At 47.0% G+C, this 19,165-nt stretch overlaps 4 protein-coding genes across 9 annotated transcripts in view; 2 read left to right on the top strand and 2 right to left on the bottom strand.

Moving 5' to 3' along the window:
• Positions 1 to 2,940, top strand: part of RHBDF1 (rhomboid 5 homolog 1) — a 39,287-nt gene extending 36,347 nt beyond the window's left edge. For all 3 annotated transcript variants that reach the window (XM_075515391.1, XM_075515392.1, XM_075515394.1), the window contains exons 15-18: positions 221 to 296; positions 808 to 908; positions 1,185 to 1,338; positions 2,183 to 2,940. In XM_075515391.1, the coding sequence (XP_075371506.1) occupies positions 221 to 296; positions 808 to 908; positions 1,185 to 1,338; positions 2,183 to 2,602 (751 nt within the window). In that variant the 3' untranslated portion in view covers positions 2,603 to 2,940. The remainder of the gene's footprint in view (positions 1 to 220; positions 297 to 807; positions 909 to 1,184; positions 1,339 to 2,182) is intronic.
• Positions 2,941 to 3,071: 131 nt separating this feature from the next.
• Positions 3,072 to 7,358, bottom strand: SNRNP25 (small nuclear ribonucleoprotein U11/U12 subunit 25). Its single transcript, XM_075515410.1, has 6 exons — positions 7,226 to 7,358; positions 7,037 to 7,127; positions 6,825 to 6,930; positions 6,641 to 6,715; positions 5,142 to 5,204; positions 3,072 to 3,278 (listed from the first exon to the last, which is right to left on the bottom strand). The coding sequence occupies exons 1-5, from the start codon at positions 7,331 to 7,333 to the stop codon at positions 5,150 to 5,152; spliced, it is 435 nt and encodes a 144-aa protein (XP_075371525.1). The 5' UTR covers positions 7,334 to 7,358; the 3' UTR covers positions 3,072 to 3,278; positions 5,142 to 5,149.
• POLR3K (RNA polymerase III subunit K) lies at positions 7,352 to 8,065 on the top strand. The gene is made up of 3 exons (XM_075515414.1): positions 7,352 to 7,484; positions 7,571 to 7,658; positions 7,742 to 8,065. Exons 1-3 carry the CDS (start codon positions 7,374 to 7,376, stop codon positions 7,867 to 7,869), a joined length of 327 nt encoding a protein of 108 aa, XP_075371529.1. The 5' UTR covers positions 7,352 to 7,373; the 3' UTR covers positions 7,870 to 8,065.
• A 475-nt stretch (positions 8,066 to 8,540) lies between these two features.
• GTF3C1 (general transcription factor IIIC subunit 1) overlaps positions 8,541 to 19,165 on the bottom strand; it is a 44,801-nt gene continuing 34,176 nt past the window's right edge. For all 4 annotated transcript variants that reach the window (XM_075515378.1, XM_075515380.1, XM_075515379.1 and 1 more), the window contains exons 31-37: positions 18,296 to 18,580; positions 16,007 to 16,260; positions 14,255 to 14,541; positions 13,075 to 13,723; positions 11,469 to 11,508; positions 10,482 to 10,674; positions 8,541 to 8,920 (exon numbers count right to left, since the gene is read on the bottom strand). In XM_075515378.1, the coding sequence (XP_075371493.1) occupies positions 8,699 to 8,920; positions 10,482 to 10,674; positions 11,469 to 11,508; positions 13,075 to 13,723; positions 14,255 to 14,541; positions 16,007 to 16,260; positions 18,296 to 18,580 (1,930 nt within the window). In that variant the 3' untranslated portion in view covers positions 8,541 to 8,698. The remainder of the gene's footprint in view (positions 8,921 to 10,481; positions 10,675 to 11,468; positions 11,509 to 13,074; positions 13,724 to 14,254; positions 14,542 to 16,006; positions 16,261 to 18,295; positions 18,581 to 19,165) is intronic.

Here is a 19,165-nt window from a genome sequence, read left to right as displayed (position 1 = left end):
GAGGGGTGCATAGAGAGTGGCACTGGGCCCAAACGGGAATGTATTAGTGCATCTGTTGCAGAGACACTACAGCGTGTCGGGGGCAGCTGAAGGCATCAATTCTCATAGGCAGACTTGGGATAAGACAAGGGGGAGTGGGTGGCCTGGGAGGGCACAGGATGGTCCGTTGTGCCTTCCATGTGTGATTTGTTCCTCATTTTGATGACTGTGCCTCCTCCAGGTGTGAAATAACCTCCCGGGAGTATTGTGAATTTATGCGGGGCTATTTCCATGAGGAGGCAACACTCTGCTCTCAGGTAAGCATGGAGTTGGGGGTTTGTATGGCTGCCCTTCTCCCTCGTGTTCCCTTAGCAGCTTGGCAAGATCTGGGGGCAACTGTGCTGCAGTGTAGGTGGGAGTCCTGTGTCCTGTCCCACCCTGAGCCCAAGGGAAGTTGCTGATCCAGGCTGTAGTGGCAGAGCTGGCTGCATCTGTCCCTCGTTGGAGATCAGTTGAGGGCTTGGGCTGGCAACTGCGAAAGCCCAACACAGGACCACTGTGGAAGCAGCAGGAGAATGCTCCATGGGCGAGCACACACACGTCTCAGCTGTGCATGTGTTGGGGCGAAGAATGAGGGCATAAAGCTGCCATAGGGAGTGTGTGTGGGGGTTACGTGTGACTTGGTGTTGGATACATGGGTTGGGACTTGATATAGCGGAGAAGAGCAAGGAAAGCCCTTCTTTCAGAGCTAACTGCAGTCTCTGCTCTGGCCTTAGTAACCAGCCGTGCTGGCTGGCACACCTCACAACCCTACTTCTGCTGCCCTAGGTGCACTGCATGGATGATGTCTGTGGACTCCTCCCTTTCCTAAATCCAGAAGTCCCTGACCAGTTCTACCGCCTCTGGCTCTCACTTTTCCTCCATGCTGGGTAAGCATAGGTGTAAAACTTCCACTATCTGGGTGGGGGAACCATGAACCCTGAGACTGCTATTGAGGGCTGTTCTGGCAGTTCCTTCCCTGGGGGACATGGAGGGGCTGAGCTGTTGTCCCTGCTGAGGTTTACCATGCTGTGTTTGCTGGGAGGGATATTAGAGGCGTGGGCAAGGCCAGAGCAGGAGCTCTCAGCAAGGCTTGGCGAAGAACACGAACACAGGGGTGACTTTCAGTGGCTGCTGCTTCAGCTCCTGTACTCTGAACTTGGCAGGATCCTGCACTGTCTGGTTTCAATCTGTTTCCAAATGACGATCCTGCGGGACCTAGAGAAGCTGGCAGGATGGCATCGCATCTCTATCATCTACCTGCTCAGTGGCATTACTGGGAACCTTGCCAGTGCAATATTTCTACCCTACAGAGCAGAGGTGGGTCTCCTGCAGACTAGGGTCCCGGTAACTTGCCCCGAACACAAGCCTTCTCTACATGCCTGTGCCTCTCTGGCAGAGGCAGAAGTCCAGAGCTGGGCTCATCTCTGCAGCACATGGCTTGTGCAGATTTGTAGCTAGAAGATAGCACCACACTGTCATGTGGCTGTTGAGCAATAACATCCCCCAGAGTACCCTGGGCTTTCCAAGTGACTGGCCCAGTCTGGCTGCAGTAAGAAGGCTGCCTCTCATAATGAATGGGGGGTTTGTCCAAGCACAGGATAAGAGAGGCCCCTGGCAGGCTGGGAATTGAAAGCTGTAGCTGGTGCCAGAGACCCTCCACATATGAGTGGCAGGCAGGAGAGGGGTGAAGAGCAGAGCTCACTTTTCCCACAGACTGTCCAGGACTGTCCCTGGCCACATGCCACAGCTGGAGAAGTCTGATGCGACCATCCGGCTTCACTTTAGAAGACTGCGTGGCAGGACCTGGAGGACTATCTTCCAGGCCCTTCAGTAAGGAAAAGTGCATGGTGGGTGGGGGGAGCCAGGAGATTGCCTTCAAGGGCTTCTCCACTCTGGTGACTTAAACCAGATCTGCCCTCCTTAAATATAAAGTCTGTTCTGGTGATTGCTGCCCTCACACCTACCTTGATCCTAAATCAAACCAGGCCCCTTTACTCCTTGAACCCCGTTATAAGGATGAAGTTGCAGGCTGTGGCATCTCTTTCCCAAGAAACACTGAACAAGGAGTTGAATGATAAATAACTGTAATGCCTGGAGCTGGCTGCAGAAGCCAGGCAGATGGGATGTGCCTGATGTTACCTGTAATGCTCTTCTTCTGCAGGTTGGCCCTGCAGGATCCCAGTTTGGGATTCTGGCCTGTCTCTTTGTGGAGCTCTTCCAGAGTTGGCAAATCCTGGCACGCCCATGGAGGGCTTTCTTCAAGCTGCTGGCTGTGGTGCTCTTTCTTTTTGCCTTTGGCCTCCTGCCTTGGATTGACAATTTTGCTCACATTTCAGGATTTATCAGTGGTTTCTTCCTCTCCTTTGCCTTCCTGCCCTACATTAGCTTTGGGAAGTTTGATTTATATAGGAAGCGATGCCAAATTATAGTTTTCCAGCTCATCTTCATTGCACTCTTCTCAGGACTTGTGATTCTGTTCTATTTCTACCCCATCAAGTGCGAGTGGTGCGAGTTCCTTACTTGTATACCATTCACAGACAAATTCTGCGAGAAATACGACCTGGATGCACAGCTCCACTGAAAGGCAAAGACTGGCTTCTCGAGCAGGCACTGGAGATGGACTGTCTTTGCGTTTGCTGTGCCAGTTCCATGTGGACAAAGCCTCTAATCCAATGACACTTCTAACCCTGCCCATGGTTAATTTAAACTGTCTCCTTAGCACTTGGCAGGCATGTTTTGCCTTATCTCAGAAGACTCTGAAAACAGAACGTTTGTGCCTTGTTCAATTGTATTGAACCTTTTCTGCTGCCATTATTTTTATTACACTAGTTTCAATACTACATTTTTAACCAGAGTTGTTTACTACTGCTAAGGTGGTGATTAAATGGTAAGGTAGCGTTTTAGCTACTGTTAATTGTTCGGCATAGTCTGTGGCTACGTTTGTTACTTATCTCACCTATGCTGTTTTATGTACCAGTAGAATCAATCCTTTTCTAGCACCCAAAACAGTCAGACACAGATTTGCAGCTGGAAATAAGGACCTTAAAAGCCTCAGAAAACTAGAGGGTCTCTTTAATCACTGACAGTGCATTCCACATACAGCTCAGAAGCAGACATTTCAAACAGCACCTGCAAAAAACATGTGAGAATGTCCATTCAACTGGAGTTTGTTTCTCTTCGAAATGTTACAACCTTTTCGTCCAGGAAGGTGCTGAATTCACAGCCTGGTCTTGGTAGGGCTGGAGTCTCTGCTCTCTCTGTTAAAGAAAGAAGATATTTGGTAGTGATAATAGTTACTGCTTGCTGGGTTCTCTTATCACCACACTACCATGCCCAGACAGTCCAGGGGGGAATCAGCCAATGCCATAGGTGACTGCTGGCCATAGGCACCGTGGGGCAGATGGCTTCTGTCATGGCACACATTTTAGTACACTGGATGTTGCAAATGTTGGCAGCATTGAAAGAAGAAAAAAAGTTACTGTGGTTACAAAGCAACAGTTTCTAACCCAGCTAGCTGGAGCCGCAAAACAAAAAACCAAGCGTTTGGAAAAGCTGCTGTTACCAGTGCTCTTCAGACACTGTGATTGTGTTTTTAGATGTTGAGGGGAAGCAGACATAATTTTAAACTTACTAAGCTTGAGAGTGTTGGCCACATCTTGTGTTTGTGTGCACAGCTTTCTAAAAATAGCAGTAGAATACCAGAATTATGTCTACATAGGTTACAAAGGTAAATATACATGCTACTGGTGCTTCCTGTGCTGGAAGTATTTTTAAATGCATCAGTTGCACAGAAATACCATGACTGAAAGTTGTCTAGTGATGTGTCCTGTCTTCTGAGAACAATGAATTGGTTGAACTCAAGTTTCTATGAACCAGAAAATTGGAGAAACTGAGAGACAAAAACTACAGGATATGTAAGCTGAGGTCCCTTTTCCTAACTCCTTATAGCTTGCAGTAATTGAGAAAGACTATAATATATACCCAAAATATACCCAGTGTGGAACAGCAAAGAACGTGCTGTGTTTGCTTGTTGCATTTGCTTATGCACACCCATGGGACATTTCTGTTAGCTGCAGGTGCTCTGAATGGTACAGGAGCGCTAGGAGCAGGGCAGGAGAACAGTCACTCGGGTGTAAGAGTCTGAGGCACCAGAAGGACCCAAATGACCCAGGTGACGGCAATTGCCTGTAGCACAAAGAGACCTCCATCCTCCTAGGGATTCGTTAGCACCCAGCCACATTCCTGACAGTGATCTCCAGAGACAGAATCACAGAATCGTATAGGTTGGAAAAGACCTTTAAGATCATCGAGTCCAACCGTAAACTTAACGCTACCAAGACCACCACTACACCCTGTCCCTAAGCACCTCATCCAAATGTCTTTTAAATACCTCCAGGGATGGCGACCCAACCACTTCCCTGGGCAGCCTCTTCCAATGCTTGACAACCCTTTCAGTGAAGTAAAATTTCCTAATATCCAGTCTAAACCTCCCCTGGCGCAACTTGAGGCCATTTCCTCTCGTCCTATGGCTTGTTACCTGGGAGAAGAGGCCGACCCCACCTCTCTACACCCTCCTTTCAGGTAGTTGTAGAGAGCGATGAGGTCTCCCCTCAGCCTCCTTTTCTCCAGGCTAAACAAACCCAGGTCCCTCAGCCGCTCCTCATCAGACTTGTGCTCCAGACCCTTCCCCAGCTTCGTTGCCCTTCTCTGGACATGCAAGACTCAAGAAGCCTAAAAGAAAGCAAGGTCCTAGAAGCAATCACAAGGGCAAACAAAGGAACACTGCATTTAATGAATCTCAAGACGTTGCAGGAGCAGAGTCAGAGTCTAAACATAAAGTAGGGTTAGAGATACACCATTGCCAGCACTAAGATATTGCTGCTGCTGCTCCTGATGTAGCTGAATTGATTGTTCCCTGCCCTCAGAGAAGCACAAGCAACACAAGCAGGATGTGGAAATAGACCAGAGCCAGGGCGCAAGCCTAATGGAGACACGAACGTTTGGAAATGCTCTGCTACGCTGCGAGGACAGCAACACCAGCTGCTGTGAGCTTGAGCACGAAGGCCTGGGGAAGAGGAAGATGAAGAAGTGGTAGCTCTTAATGGATATTTAGGACTTACCTGACAGGTTACTTCCGAAGCTTCTTTATGAAGCTGACCTCATCCCGGTTTCTGATGCCATACCTGAACAGAGAGTTATGCTGTTACATGCCACTTTCCCAGGAACCACAACCTTTGAAATCCTATAGCCTCCTCTTTCCCAGGGGGAGATGGACTCCTACGATCACATCCTGTGCTCTAATGGAGGACAAGTTAAAATTCTTACTTGTGTATGTAGAACCTGCTGCCAGCACTGAAGGATCTGATCATCTGCCTTAACTGCAACACCCCCTTAAATGCAACATCTGTCACCCATGGCTCAGTCTTTCAAGGCCAGCTTTGATTCGGGCTGTCTTGCTAAATTTTTAATACCTCAGACAAGCTTTTCTTGCTGGTCTGCATGCAGGCTGGCATACCCAGCACTGCTGTATGCTCAGAGTGCTCAGAAGCACCTCCTGCTTCCTTGCCCTGAGAATGGGCACGGAAACGTGGGAGTGGTTTGCCACTGTTACTCGATGGTCTCTGATACGTGGCTGAGCAGGTCCAGAGCCCAACACTCTTATCCTTGGTTTGCTCTTTGCTTGCCATTCTTCCATCCTCCTTCCTACCTTCCTACCTCAGCAGCTCTGCCAAGCCCCCTGTGAGGGTGACTGAGCACTGGAACAGGTTGTCCAGAGAGGTTGTGGGGTCTACATTCTTGGAGATACTCAAAACCCAACTGGACACAGCCCTGAGCAGCCAGCTCTAGCTGACCCTGCTGTGCAGAGGGCTGGACTAGATGACGTCCAGAGGTCCCTTCCACCCTGGATCCCCTCCACCACATAATGTGTCCTGACCCCATCCTCTGCTGAGTAGCTCCCAGTTTCCCTGGAGATGAACTGATGTGCTCTGTGTGCATGACACCATTTCTGGCCTTCTCTGTGTTCTACTCCCCTCACGCTCATCCTTTTTCTCACTAATCTTGTCTCTGCAGGGTACCTCGGGTGTAACCTTAGTAAGCATAGCCCATTCTGTGGGAGTTTGGCACAGATGGCCAAGGGGCAATGCATCTGAGTGCCTTGGCATGGTCTGAAGTGGATGAACATGCTCCGCACAGGATGGTTGTGGCTGAGGAACTACTTGAGGCCTTCCTGTCCTGCAGATGGCCTCTCAGTCGGTCAGGGCAGGGCCTGTCCCACCTCTGTGTGCAGTGCTGGTCCCATCCTGCAGTCAATTTCAAGTGGAATCATAGAGTCATTTAGGTTGGAAAAGACCTTTAAGACCATCACGTCCACCTGTTAAGCTAGCACTGCCAAGTCCACCGCTAAACCATGTCCCCAAGCACCACATCTACACGGCTTTTAAATACCTCCAGGGACGGTGACTCAACCGCTTCCCTGGGCAGCCTGTTCCGCTGCTAGGAGGACCTGTCTGAGCCAGGGCACACAGTCCCAAGTTAGCCCTGCCTGTGCAGACGCTGTCTGGACTCCGCTAGGCCTCTCCAGCCCGAGACGCCAGAAGAGACTTGATTGATTACTCACTCTCGCAGCTTCTTTCTGTCATCTGCCAGTTTCTCTCCGGCGTAGGTTAAGTGGTATGTCCTCCATATGTACTTCCTAGGGGAAAAACACTTGGGGGGTCGGCAGGAGGAACCGCCGGCCACGGGAAAGCAATGAAGGTGGGGGCGAGCAAGAGGGAGCCCGCCAGCCGCCAGGTCCCGCTCACCAGCTGAGGTGCTGGACGCCGCCCTGCCGTGCCTGCCGCAGCTGGACGTGCCGCCGCAGCGCCTTCTTCAGCTCCAGCACCGAGGCGTTCTGCACCACCACCACGGCTGGGCAGGGGGGAGAGCCCCGTCAGCGGCCCGGCCGGGCCCGGTCCCCCCGGCCCGGCTCCTCCCCCGGGCCGGCTCCGCCCGCCCCCCCGGCCCCGGGACGCACGCATGGTCTCGCCGTCCGCCTTGCAGACGCGCACCGTCATGGCCTGCCCGTACTCCAGCGCCACCTGCGAGCCGATCTCCTCCGCCGTCACCTGCGGGCGGCACGGCCGCGACACGCGAGCGAGGCGGGCCTGAGCCCCGCCGCAGCCCGCCCGGCCCCCGCCGCCCCCGCCCCCGGCCCCGGCCCCACCTGCGGCGGGAGGTCGCAGAGCAGCGGGTCCTGCACCAGCCGCGCCAGCGCCGCCTGGAAGAGCTCCAGCACCTCGGCGTGCGCCAGCTCCTCCTCGGCCTCCGCCATCGCCGCGCCGGAAGGGGCGGTCGCCGCCGCGGAACCGGGGATGCTGCTCTTCTGCCCGGCCTGCGGCAACGTGCTGGTGGCCGAGGAGGGGCCGCGCTGCCACCGCTTCGCCTGCACCACCTGCCCCTACGTGCGCAACGTCACGCGGAAGGTGCCGGGGCGCGGGTTGCGGGCGGGGGCCGGGGGCGGGCGGGGGGCGCGGCGGGCCCGGGCCCCCTGACCGGCGGCCGCCCGCAGGTGACGAGCAGGAAGTACCCGCGGCTGAAGGAGGTGGACGACGTGCTGGGCGGCGCCGCGGCCTGGGAGAACGTGGACTCCACCGCAGGTAGGGCCGGGCCGGGCCCGGGGCGGGGGCCGGGGGGGGCCGGGCCTGGCCTCACCTCACGGCGCCGCCGCCTCGCCCCGCAGAGCCGTGCCCCAAGTGCGAGCACCCCCGCGCCTACTTCATGCAGATCCAGACGCGCTCGGCCGACGAGCCCATGACCACCTTCTACAAGTGCTGCAACGCGCAGTGCGGGCACCGCTGGCGGGACTGAGGCCCCCGGGCCGCGCCCGGCGCCTGAGGGGCCCGGGGGCCGCGGCACGGGCCCGGCCCGCTCTCCCTGCGCACGGCTGAGGAGAGGGGCTCGGCCGGGCCTGGGCCTCGGCCCCGGGAGCACAAGTCCCGCGGGGATGGGGTAGGGGTAGGGGTAGGGCTGTCTGCTCCGGCAATAAACACGTCTCCGGGTGGAAGTAAGCGTCTGCTGCGTGGTTGCTTTAGAACCTGACCCGGCATAAGGCTGCCAGTAACTACTGAAAACGACAGTCAGAGCCTCTGAAAGGGCGTTCTTCCCCATGCTGTGGCATGAGGGAAGAGGATGGGGCCCTTATTTCACACAGTGCAGTAGCAGCACACAATCAACTAGTGCCATGCACGCCAAGAAACCCGTGTGTAAAATACAGACAGACCGTAAGATAACTAAGCTAAAGAACAGTTACCAAACCTTAGCACAGAGCCAGCTGCTGTGCAACAGAGCAGAAGGCAAAACAAGGGTAAAGTGTTCCTGCTGTGGCCTTAGGGGGAGGGGGAAAAAAAAAAAAGGGGGGGGCCTTCACTGTGCCTTGTGAAAACCACATAATATAAAGCAGAAACTATGAACTATACGCTCTACCAACAATTATTGGCCAAAAAAGAACATCCTTAAAGTGGGATCAAATACTACATGTGTCTTAACGTTAAGCTTTATTCTGTTTAAATACATTCAAAAGTAAAAAGGATAAATAACTTAATAAAAACATGTTGGAGCAGAAATTGTAACATTTAATCTGCATTAACACTCGCTCCTACAGGCTAAACCAATTTAATATGACTCAGCTTTACCTCTTTTATACAGGGATAATCTGCACCCATTTATTCCAGTTCACTTCACAGGGGAACACTCTTCCCAGCCTGAGAGTACAGTCTATCGTAGGCTCATAGTATATTGTTGGGGTTTCGCTCAGTTTGGGATTGTTTAGTTTTTCTTCCACAACTGGCTGAGAAAAGAGCGACACCAGGGATGGCTTTTTCATGTAGAATCGTCTGATGCAACCAAGAGTTTCCAGACCCTGCAGAAAAATTCACATGTTTTCGCTTGAGCAGTTGCAGTGAAAAAAGTGCACTTAATGCTATTCTACCTACAGTGTTCTCAGAAACGTTAGACAATTTATACTAAACAGGGCTTCACCCCTCAGGAGGCCACAGGGATGGCAAAGATTACAGCACGACAAAGCAAGTTCACAGAGCTGGATATATGCTCCTTTGTCACTTTCAGCACAGTGGTTGACATCTGGATACTGACACAGAACACGTGTTCAGCAACAGATCTCAACATTTAGGACCAGTTACAAACCACGTAATGGTGGTATAGGTGTAAACCTTCTGGGTCAGTTCTTGCTAATGGGTTAGCATTCATTGCTACAGCAACGCCCAGCAAGGCAATCTGTGTGCTGTACGGGCTGAAAACATCTGGTGTGGATTCAGTAATCGCACAGAGGTGTACATCTAGATCTACTGATATTTGCTATATTACAGATAAAAGCTCTGTCTATGCTTTCAAAACCAGTTCTTACCAAATTTATTGCTAGAGAAGTTAGGTTCAAGTTCTCCGACCTGTAAAACATACAGGTAATTCCTTGACTTTGGATTTGAATAAAAGTTGCCTAGGAATCTGTATTGCTCTCCCACGTGTGCACACCTCACCACTATACATGCTCTGCTGCAGTCTTAAACCCGTCTGCTGCTGCTCTGCCTGTGCCCTGATCCCAGCTGCCCTCTTGGCAGTGTTGCTATGGCATAGGACATACGGGCAAGCTGTGATGGAACACCTAGGAAACAGGACGCTACATGATCAGTAGTGTACGCAACTTGCACTGCTACCAAAATGCATGAGCCTTTGGACAGAAGTGTGGCATACATATACTGGAATACCAATTTCCAGCATTAGTAGGGGAAGTCGTGCTTACGGGAAGGACTGCAATATTACTGCTATACTTAAGAGTTTGAATCCTTATAGGAAAAAAAAGAAAAAAAAAAAAATCAAGGTTTCATTTGCAAAGTAGCAGTGGTGACAATCAAACTTCAAGATGTGGGCAAAAAATATGAGAAACTCAAATTTTCTCACCATGTGTTGTTTTACAATTAAGGATGTATGCCTTTAAGCAGGTCTGTCAGGACAGGTCTTATTCACAGTACTGTCTAGCACAGACACACTTCAGTCTGATTCTTATGTCAAAGACTACCTATCTGAAAGGTATATAAGGAAAAAAAGAAAGATAAATTCTATGGTGATTAACACTGCATTAAACAGCCCAACTTAATATTTCACAGTGACAAGCCACCACTTTCAGTAACCAACTAGAATTTCCACTGCATTACATCCATTTCAGAAGCAAGCTCAAATTTTAAAATCGGTAATGCAGTAATTCCAAGGTAAAGCAGGCTTCCTTCCATCCTCATTGTGAACAGTAACTTGCTCTGGCTTTGGTTAATTTGCACTAGAGGGAGAAGATTGTTTTTCATGGTTCATTCACAGTCCCATTTTGCTAGGCATTCCAGCAAAGTAGCTGCTGACTCTTAAGTGCAGAAGCTGAACCAGACTAAAGTTCACAGAGCTGATGATTCACATACCTGCAGTATCTCTAAGACGGCAACAGGCTGCAGTACCCCCATGTAATGCTGCAGCAGCATGCCTTCCGTTATGCCTGGTTTTGTCATGATGTGGTAGAGCACAGCTTCCATCATCCCCTTACACACAGGTTTATTCAGATTCCCATCCACAATCCGCCATGGCCTCCCAATGAAGCAGACATTCTCGCAGGCCCTGCAAAAGGAAATTTAAGTTCAGCTCTGTCAGGAATTATTCTTCTAGCTAGATTTCCCATCATCATAATTCCTGCATAATAGAGATTCTTACTACATCCATTGCCGGTGTTTGCTCACGTCCTAGGTGTAAATTCTGCAGCTGCTCTGAGAATGGGCAGAGACTGGTGCTAATGTACTAGACAGTTCCACAGACCTGAAGTATTTCACATTAGGTGCTCACCACCCGAGAAGCACTTCTAGCACCATTATACCACCCAACAGTTACTTCGAGTGTTGATGACCAGGAAAGCTTCGTTTTGCGTGTTCATTTGTTACTAGCTCTAATATCCTCCAAAGTTATCCAAGACCGGCTTCAATCTGCAACATGCAGCAACAGTGCTCAGATAGGAAACCGAATTCCTCATTTTTAGCATTTTGGAGTCAAAAGACAGACCCTGCATGGAAATTCACACTGCCCATATTGCAGTTTCTCCAGGCCTTTCCTGGGCACATGGAAGCCAAGACTTTCTGGCATCGGACTTATTTGAGAAAGAAAATCAGTTTTGTTCCTCTGATATTTGGACCTCGTTGGTTTTTGAGAAAAACACCCCCATCTATCAGAGAAATTTGTTCAGCATGCATACGAGCACGAGTAATGCTAACAAGAACAATGGAGGAAAACATGGGGTTTCTCCACCATCAATGCTCACTGCCCATCAGAGCATAAAACTAAGGTTTCCAAATCCTTTGCTTCCATGTATTTTTTGGTAGTGCTAAGTGTTTAGGTATTCTGCAGACATCTCTGTTACTCACCGGTCCCTGGCTGCCTGGGATACATCTGTCATAGAACTTCCTGGAAAGAACACATAGTTTTTAATTAACCCAAACTCTTTATCTAGTGGAAGGAAAGTAAAAGGTGGCTAAGCTGTAAAATGCAACAGCTTATGCTAGAAAATAACACAAGTAAACTACGCTGCGTGTTGTTCGCAGTTGATGGGGAGCTCTAGGCTTCCACTCCGACTGCCGTTACCTGTCTGCAGCATACTCTTTCTTTCCCACACCTCTTCTCACAACCACATCTGTCTACTCCAACCACACGTTTTGTGGTTCCATTCCCAAATCACAGCAAGAAGTTTTATTCCTAGAAGTCTGATGACATGGCTGAACAACAAGTTATTCTATGGACTGAAAGAACTGAGTTTCACACAGAGAGCTATGCAGGGTCTCGGCACGCAGGCGCTCACGTGGGCTTAACTTAATGCTCCTGGTAATCATGCGGAAGTTGAGCAGAAGTCCAAGCAGCTGTAGACTTGAGAATGCAAACTCAAGATTTCAGCAGAGTTTGGTTTCAAAGTGAAGGTTGTCTCTGCAGCTTCCATTATTCATTGTGTCATGGGTTTTAATTACACAATTACTTAATGTAGGTAACTTCTACCACACCCAGAGGCTAACAGCTTTGGCTCAAGCACACATAAACCCTTCTGCTGGCCTTCATCAGTAAGACCAGTAAGAACTCTATGCTTGATAACATAAGTACTATTTTTTTCCCTCCTGTGTTACAAACAAGTAGAGGAAGTTAAGCCTAAAACAATACTGTAGTAGTTTCATGTTAAGAACTGCTGAGGTCTTTGCTGTTTTAGACAGCCCTGAGTCTACTTCCTGTAGGAAAGCTCCAATTAAACAATACCAAGCTCTAAGATGCTACGGATCAGTCTGCACCGATTCACATGGCAGCCTGCAGCTGTAAACGTGGGTAGCGGCAGATCTTGGCAAAATACCATGCAAGCAGTTAGCTTGTGATTCAATCTGAAATCAGAGCTGATAAAAACAAAAACAAAATAAAATCCCCAACAACCTACTTAATGTAAAGCTTGGCAAGAATGACTAGCTATTAAAGAAAATGGGCAGTAAAAAGGAAATGAAAATGAAGTCAAATGGGGTTACAAATGACGCTATTAATCTTCTCACTGGCATGTGCTGCTTTCTGGTGAATGGTTTAATGACTTTACAACTTTCAGTCATGGGCATTCTAGTTAAATGTACACCAGTAGCGTTGTGTTTCTAGGTTTAGAGATGTCTAACCTTTGGACTGAAGCCAGAGATGAGAAACTTGAGATCCAAGTATGTTTTTGGAGAAGAATAAGACATGGAAATGAGTTTCTAAGGAAAACACATTTCTGGACTAGTCATGAACATTCCAGCAATAGGCTTAGGAAGGAATCTTTGATGTATTTTAAACCTCCAAGACCTTCCAGCTCAAGTAGTGTAATGCCACTTTGTCTGTGAGACATGAAAACCTCTATCCCTGGTATGGCTTCATAAAGAATGTAGTATTTGCTTGTAAAATGGAGCTATCCTTTTGGGATCAACTGATGATGAGCTAGTCTCTATTTCTTGGCTGTAGAGTGTGACTACATACCTTTAGAGACTCCTGGGTTCTCCTGTAAGTAGGAAAGCTCATCACACTGCTCACTGGCTGATTGTTCAAGGATAGGGATCTGCTTGTTGTGCTCAGTGCTGAGCTCATCATTCTCTTCTTCAAGCTCTTTGTCCTCAGAACAAGATTTACCTTGTTCCTTGTAAGTGTCTGCATTCACAGCATCTGGGGCACACACTGGGTGTTCAGTCTGACCTCCTAGGGAGCCTGTTTCTTCATCCATGATTAAAGCTTCCTTCATTGTAACAGGATCAGTACTACCTGCACCAACGTTATTTTCATTTGCACCTTGCAAACCACTCTGTGAACCCTGGCAGAGCTGATTGCCATCTTGAAGGACATCATTTTGAGTCCTACATCTCTTCCTTGGGGGTTCTTCGTCACTGACAGACTGTGTGTCTTTTCCCAGCTGCTCCTCCTCTCTCGAACATTCCTCTCCCTTCTTTGGTTCTGATGGCAGGCAATCCTGTTGTACATCTGGGAGAGTGGTTTCTGCACCTTGCTGATCAGAATCGTCTGGTTTATTCTTCAGACATACTGAATGTAATAGCCATGGCTTGGCAAATACTATTGCAACCAGTCTTACAGTATGGCCTCCTACTTCTAAAACCTGCTGCATTTCAATAAGGTCCTATTAAAAAAAAAAACAAACAACCCACAAAAACATACATCACAAAAATTGTCTCAGGAGCTTTCACTGGAAAATGTCAGTTTAACCAAATATCATGGAAGTGCCATCTTTAGCTGGCAGCAAAGAAAGAGGAAGAGCTTAGTAGAATATTAAATTTTCTGTCCTGCTGCCCTGAAGTTGAAAAGATGTTTTACCCTTTAAACTTTTCTGAAATTACAGCACAAGACATTTTTGTTCAGCTTAAATTTAGTTAAAATGTAACTGTGAAAGAGTATGTTGCTTCCAAAGGTGAACGTTGGTGCCTCTAGGTTTCTGAAACAGTTCATTCCTATCTTTGTGCTGCTTTAATTTTTGGCCACCCTAACTTTGAGGTGAGAGTGCTATCAGGTATTGGTATGTGATCTCTTGCCTAATATAAATGGCTTTGTTCAATTTATATTTGCTTCCTACAGCCTGGAGGATTGTCCTATTCAAGGGGAATACTAAGCATGCAAACATTAATATACGGAAAGCAGCTGGCTGTAAAACCACCTGAATGTACTGCTCCAAGCTCCTGGTGCGTTCAGGTTCCACCTCTTCATAGCTGCAGAAATGTTTGCTCAGCTCAGCTTTGCAAATTCCAAAGTGGGAAGTTGCCTCTATTGCGTTACGGATCTCCAAAACAGCAGCTACATCTCTGGGATTATAGCCATAACGTTCTGTACACTCATGAAGAAACTGATCAACCTCATAATTTTCTTCTTGGACTTTTATCAGCCTGGTAAAAGTTTCAGGGAGGCAGGAGACTCCCACAGCCATGTTATCAAGAAGAGAAGAAACTGCAAACCAAATAAAAAACAAGTGTATAAGCTGTGAAGCAGTTGTTACTATGCAATACACTACAGAAAGACAAATATTCTGAGACAGACAGATTAGAAGTGTTCTAGACTATTCCAATTAAAACCAGAGCTCAATTTTCCATCTCCATTGCTGCAGTTTCCTTTTTTCTTTCTGCCTTACATATTTGTTTCTGAAAAGACCTGTAGAACAAGAGCAAGCTGATTTACAAGGGCTTACCCTCATATCAAAGTGAAGTGTCGCTGAAAGACAGCGTAGACTTACTGGTATTCTCTCTAACACTGGGTCAGCCTAACTCTAAGTTAATGAGGGAATCATCTCCTTTTTTCTTGAGCAAGGTGAAGTGAAAAGTCTAGGGCAAGGAACTGCTATGGAGGACCCTAATTAATCGAAAAATTGGAAGCAGCTGATCCACGGCAGAAAGCTGTTGGCCAAATATGGTATAAACTACAAGTTGACAATCTTAGTACAATTAGTATAACAAAGCATCTGTGTGTTTGGAGACAGGTCCATCACTGCACGAAACTGACCCCCACTGTACAGAGTATTCAGAAGTTGAAGCAGCGTTAACACCTTTTTCCAGTCCCGGATGATTAGAGGGTAGCTGTGGCACTGTTCTTACCTGCTCCCCACCCTTTTATCTGCAGGCTGCCTTTACATCATGCCTTGTGGGACACTCGTATGACAGCTGCACTTCTTTGACAGCAAGGGAAAATGAGAACAACTGTAATGAGCCGTCAGCTCAGTAGACCTGGAGGGCATGTATGGCAGCAGAGATATGAGAAAGAATTTCTATTTTACCTCTACCACAACAGCAATAGGAATGGGCAGGGACAGCACTAGACCTTCCAACTAAGGAGCTAAACAACTAAAGGCTTTCCTGGATACGTCTGCATTACAACTGAAAGGAAGGGGGAGTGCTGATGAATTGCAAATATTCAAGCTCTAAGTATTATCAACATGTTTAAATTACTGTAGGTAAAAGGCCAGAGATTGGACACCACTATTTCAGGCACTTGCATGATACAAGTAAATGTGAATTTCCATTCAAGGAGCTCTGAAAGATTTTCTTTTCTCTTTACAGAAGAGGAAGCCTGGGTGTGACATAATATGGTATTTTAAGTTGCAGAAGGGACTGAAAAACCTCCTGGAGAAGGGATAACAGAGGAGAGGGCAGGCTGAGAGGACAGGCTTCCTCTTTGGATTAATAGTTTCACACGACATGAAATACAGGCAAGGACCTGTCACCAACAAAAGGTGCCTCTAAGTCAACCACCCGTGTGTTTTAAGTCAGGAGAGAAAGCATTACAAGGCAAACTGCATGTGTAATGAAAAAAGAACGTTCCTATTAAGAGGCTTTGTTCAAATCAGTTCCTCAGCTCATGAGTTCACTACCTTTCCTGCTCCAACCCACTTCTGTGCAAGTTAGGCCAAACAGAAACTAACCTGGAGAGCTGAGTCTTCCTGGAACTGGTGTACATCGCAGCTTAACCTTCACCTGGCAGGAATTGACCACAATATTGTCACTGGGACTCAGATTGCGCGTGCTGACAATTCCAGGGGCATAGTAGCCTCTCATCAGTAAGTAATTGGTATGAGATGCTTGACGAGCTTTTACTTCTATTCTCCGTTTGCCTCCAGAGCTGTCATCTAAGTCATCATCATCGTCATCATCATCCTCAAGTCCTTCTTTTCCCAAACTACAGCAAACAGAGGTGTTTTGTTTGTTTGTTGGGTTTTTTTTCCAAAATAAGAAAGTGACTCATTACACTAAGCAGAGCGAGAATACATGCTATTCTGTATTCTAGTATTTAGTCATGAACAGCTGTGGGTATGACCATAGCAGGCTGGTTTAAAGTGCTGAGAACAAGCAACTACAGAAAAGAAAATACACTAAAGGTCCCTAGAAAAGGAAACTCTCTCTTTTTTGCAAACATGTTGAAATGAACCCAAAATATCTCAGCTTACAGTGCTGAACCTCTTTGGTTCAGCACACACTTCATCATGAGGGAACATCTGTCAGAGCACAAAGGCTGGGACCACAAGGGATGCTGCAGCATAGGGCAGACTGTTTATTTTTAAGGGAGAAAAGGAGAAGAAAGAATTACAGACCAAAAACTTCAGTTACTTTAAAGAAGAAAAAAAACCAAAAAACCAACGTAAACCAAACTGCAGACAGCCTCAAAGTAAAGAAAGAATAGTAGTAGCAACCAGAATAGATTTCCCAGAAACAAACTTAGTCAAACCAACACTACTTCTTTCCAGACATGACAAGAGCCGTTATGGATAAAGGTGAAGGCTCTGAACAACCTGATCTAACTCTGAAGTTGCCTCTGTTTTAAGCAAGTTATGCCAGAGACAACCAAAGGTTCCTTCCAACCTTTTCTAAGATTAATTAGACCTTAAGTACCTTCAGAGAAGGTACATTTAAAACCAAAAGGGAACACATCATTTAGAAAAAATAGTGTGAGTCCATAACCAGTTGGAAAACTGGACTCAGATGCCTGCACTCAGAAATGGGACTAGTCCAGGGTTCAGTGTATTTTTGCTAATGACTTGGGTGATAAAATAGCTTGTTAAGTTTGCATGGGATCACCAAACTGGAAAGGCTGCAAGTTTATGAGAAGACAGGATTTGTGTTCAGAATGCTTCCAGCAAATAGTCTGGAAAAGAGCAGGAAGCAATTTCATATGGACACACGCATATTCTTTATATTATAGTACTATACACCTGTCCCTTCACACTACGAGGAAACAATTAGCTACGTAAAGGAAAAGAAACTTGTTATAGTGAATCACAAGAATCATAAGCTGTACACAAATCACCACACTGGGGATTTTTGGCTGCCTTTTTTTTTTTTTTTTTTTGGCAATACCATGGCTATTCATCATCTTGGGATGTATTAGCAGGCATATCACCTATATAACACGATGTAATTGGCGCAGACCTGCCAGCAAGAGCGTGGCATTTGTTTTTTGACATCACAGTTCAGTGCAGAGGAAAAGAATGAGAAAGACAGATCTAGGTAACATGAATAACATACCAAAAACACAAGTAAAGGAACTGAGGCTGCTCGTTTTAAGGAATAGCATATTATGGGAGGAGGACTATGATAACAATCTTCAAATAGGTAATAAGCTGCTCTAAAGACAAAGAGAACAAAGTATTTTCCATGTATATATACAACAGGAAGCAACAGGTTAAACTACAGCAAGAGATTTTAGTTGCACTCTAAGAACACGCATAATGATTGTAAGGATAACTATTCATAGGATTAGACTGCCTAGGGAAAGAGTTTCAATTTCAGAGTTTCAATTACTGGAGGCTTTAAAAAAGAGGAGACAATACATAGAACCAATACTGTGGAGACAGGTTTCACTGATAAGAGCTGAAACCTTGTTACTAATCCTTCTCACTCCTTGAAATGCGAAGGTAGAATGTTGATGAAAACGCTCATCTAGCACACACTGCTCTCCTTTCCACATTAGCTCTGATGGTAATGAAGTGCCTAGCAATTTAAATGTCACATATGTGAAGACAAATGCAGTCCAAGGCGATAATGACAGGCACTAACTAAAGTGCCATTAAGACTGCAGAATGCTCACTCAGAAATAAAAGTCCAAACAGTATCACAGTAAAACATGCCACAATACAGTGCAGAAAATGCTAATGCCTGTCCAAGTTCATTCAAGCTACCCCCACACCGTATTTACTAATAGAAATAACAGTGTTTACCTTTTTATCACTTCATTTTCCACCATAGTGCTGTCCACCACAACTATCTGCTCTGGGATTCTCACATTCACAGATACAAGTCCCAGGGAGAACAGGGAAAGCATCGCCACACACTGGCCACCAGGTCCATCCATAGGAAATGGAATCATTCCTTCTGATGCTTTGTTTTCTTGATCTTTAAATGAGAAGTTATCTGGCTGGTCTGATTTTTCAGCATCCTTGAGCTTCTCGAGGAACTGAAAGGACTCTGTACAAATTGTGCTGGGAAACCGCCATGTAAAAACTCTGGACAAAAAGACAAATTCAGAGAGGCACAAAGCTTTCATAATCTGTTCTTACTGTATATGAATTTTAGACCCATGGTAGCACAGAGCAGCCAAATAATTGAAGTTCCATGCTGGAGCTGGTGACCAAGTACCTTCTACATCTGCTTTCACAGTCCTTTTACTAGTTCCAGAACATTCCGTATTTATGCACCATGAGGGGCAAAAAGGTCAGGTACTATGTAGCAAATACAAAGCAAAGGTCTCATCCTCTGCTTGAGCATTGAATACATTTACAGTTAAACTCTCCCCCCTCCTGACATCCAGGTGCAGTGCAGCACCAAGTAACAGGACAGGAAAAGCAAGCAACCATCAGAATGACAAGAGTACTAAAGAAATCTTTCCACCACATCTAGAACTTTGGTGCTACCTCTCCTCTCCATAGGTCTTTGTAAAGGCGTGCCCAGCAAACTTGGCTCTATTCCCTGTATGGCCCTAATTGCTAACTGAATAAAGGGCTAACATACATACGTGCTACCTTCATCTCTTCAGCTTCAGCTGTGATGGGTCAGGTTCTTTGCTCTAGATACTTCATGTGTATTCTCTC

The sequence above is a fragment of the Mycteria americana genome, chromosome 12 (assembly GCF_035582795.1).
Source record: "Mycteria americana isolate JAX WOST 10 ecotype Jacksonville Zoo and Gardens chromosome 12, USCA_MyAme_1.0, whole genome shotgun sequence".
NCBI lineage: Eukaryota > Metazoa > Chordata > Aves > Ciconiiformes > Ciconiidae > Mycteria > Mycteria americana.
The sequence above is the reverse complement of the archived record's forward strand: the minus strand, read 5'-3'. Positions and strand labels throughout refer to the sequence as shown.

Coding starts and splice junctions, on each gene's coding strand:
- SNRNP25 (XM_075515410.1), bottom strand. CDS start 7,333: ATGGCGGAGGCCGAGGAGGAGCTGGCGCACGCCGAGGTGCTGGAGCTC. Junction 7,128..7,225: donor TCTGCGACCTCCCGCCGCAG/GTGGGGCCGGGG, acceptor TGCCGCCCGCAG/GTGACGGCGGAGGAGATCGG. Junction 5,205..6,640: donor GACAGAAAGAAGCTGCGAGA/GTGAGTAATCAA, acceptor CTCTCTGTTCAG/GTATGGCATCAGAAACCGGG.
- POLR3K (XM_075515414.1), top strand. CDS start 7,374: ATGCTGCTCTTCTGCCCGGCCTGCGGCAACGTGCTGGTGGCCGAGGAG. Junction 7,485..7,570: donor TGCGCAACGTCACGCGGAAG/GTGCCGGGGCGC, acceptor GGCCGCCCGCAG/GTGACGAGCAGGAAGTACCC. Junction 7,659..7,741: donor GAACGTGGACTCCACCGCAG/GTAGGGCCGGGC, acceptor CTCGCCCCGCAG/AGCCGTGCCCCAAGTGCGAG.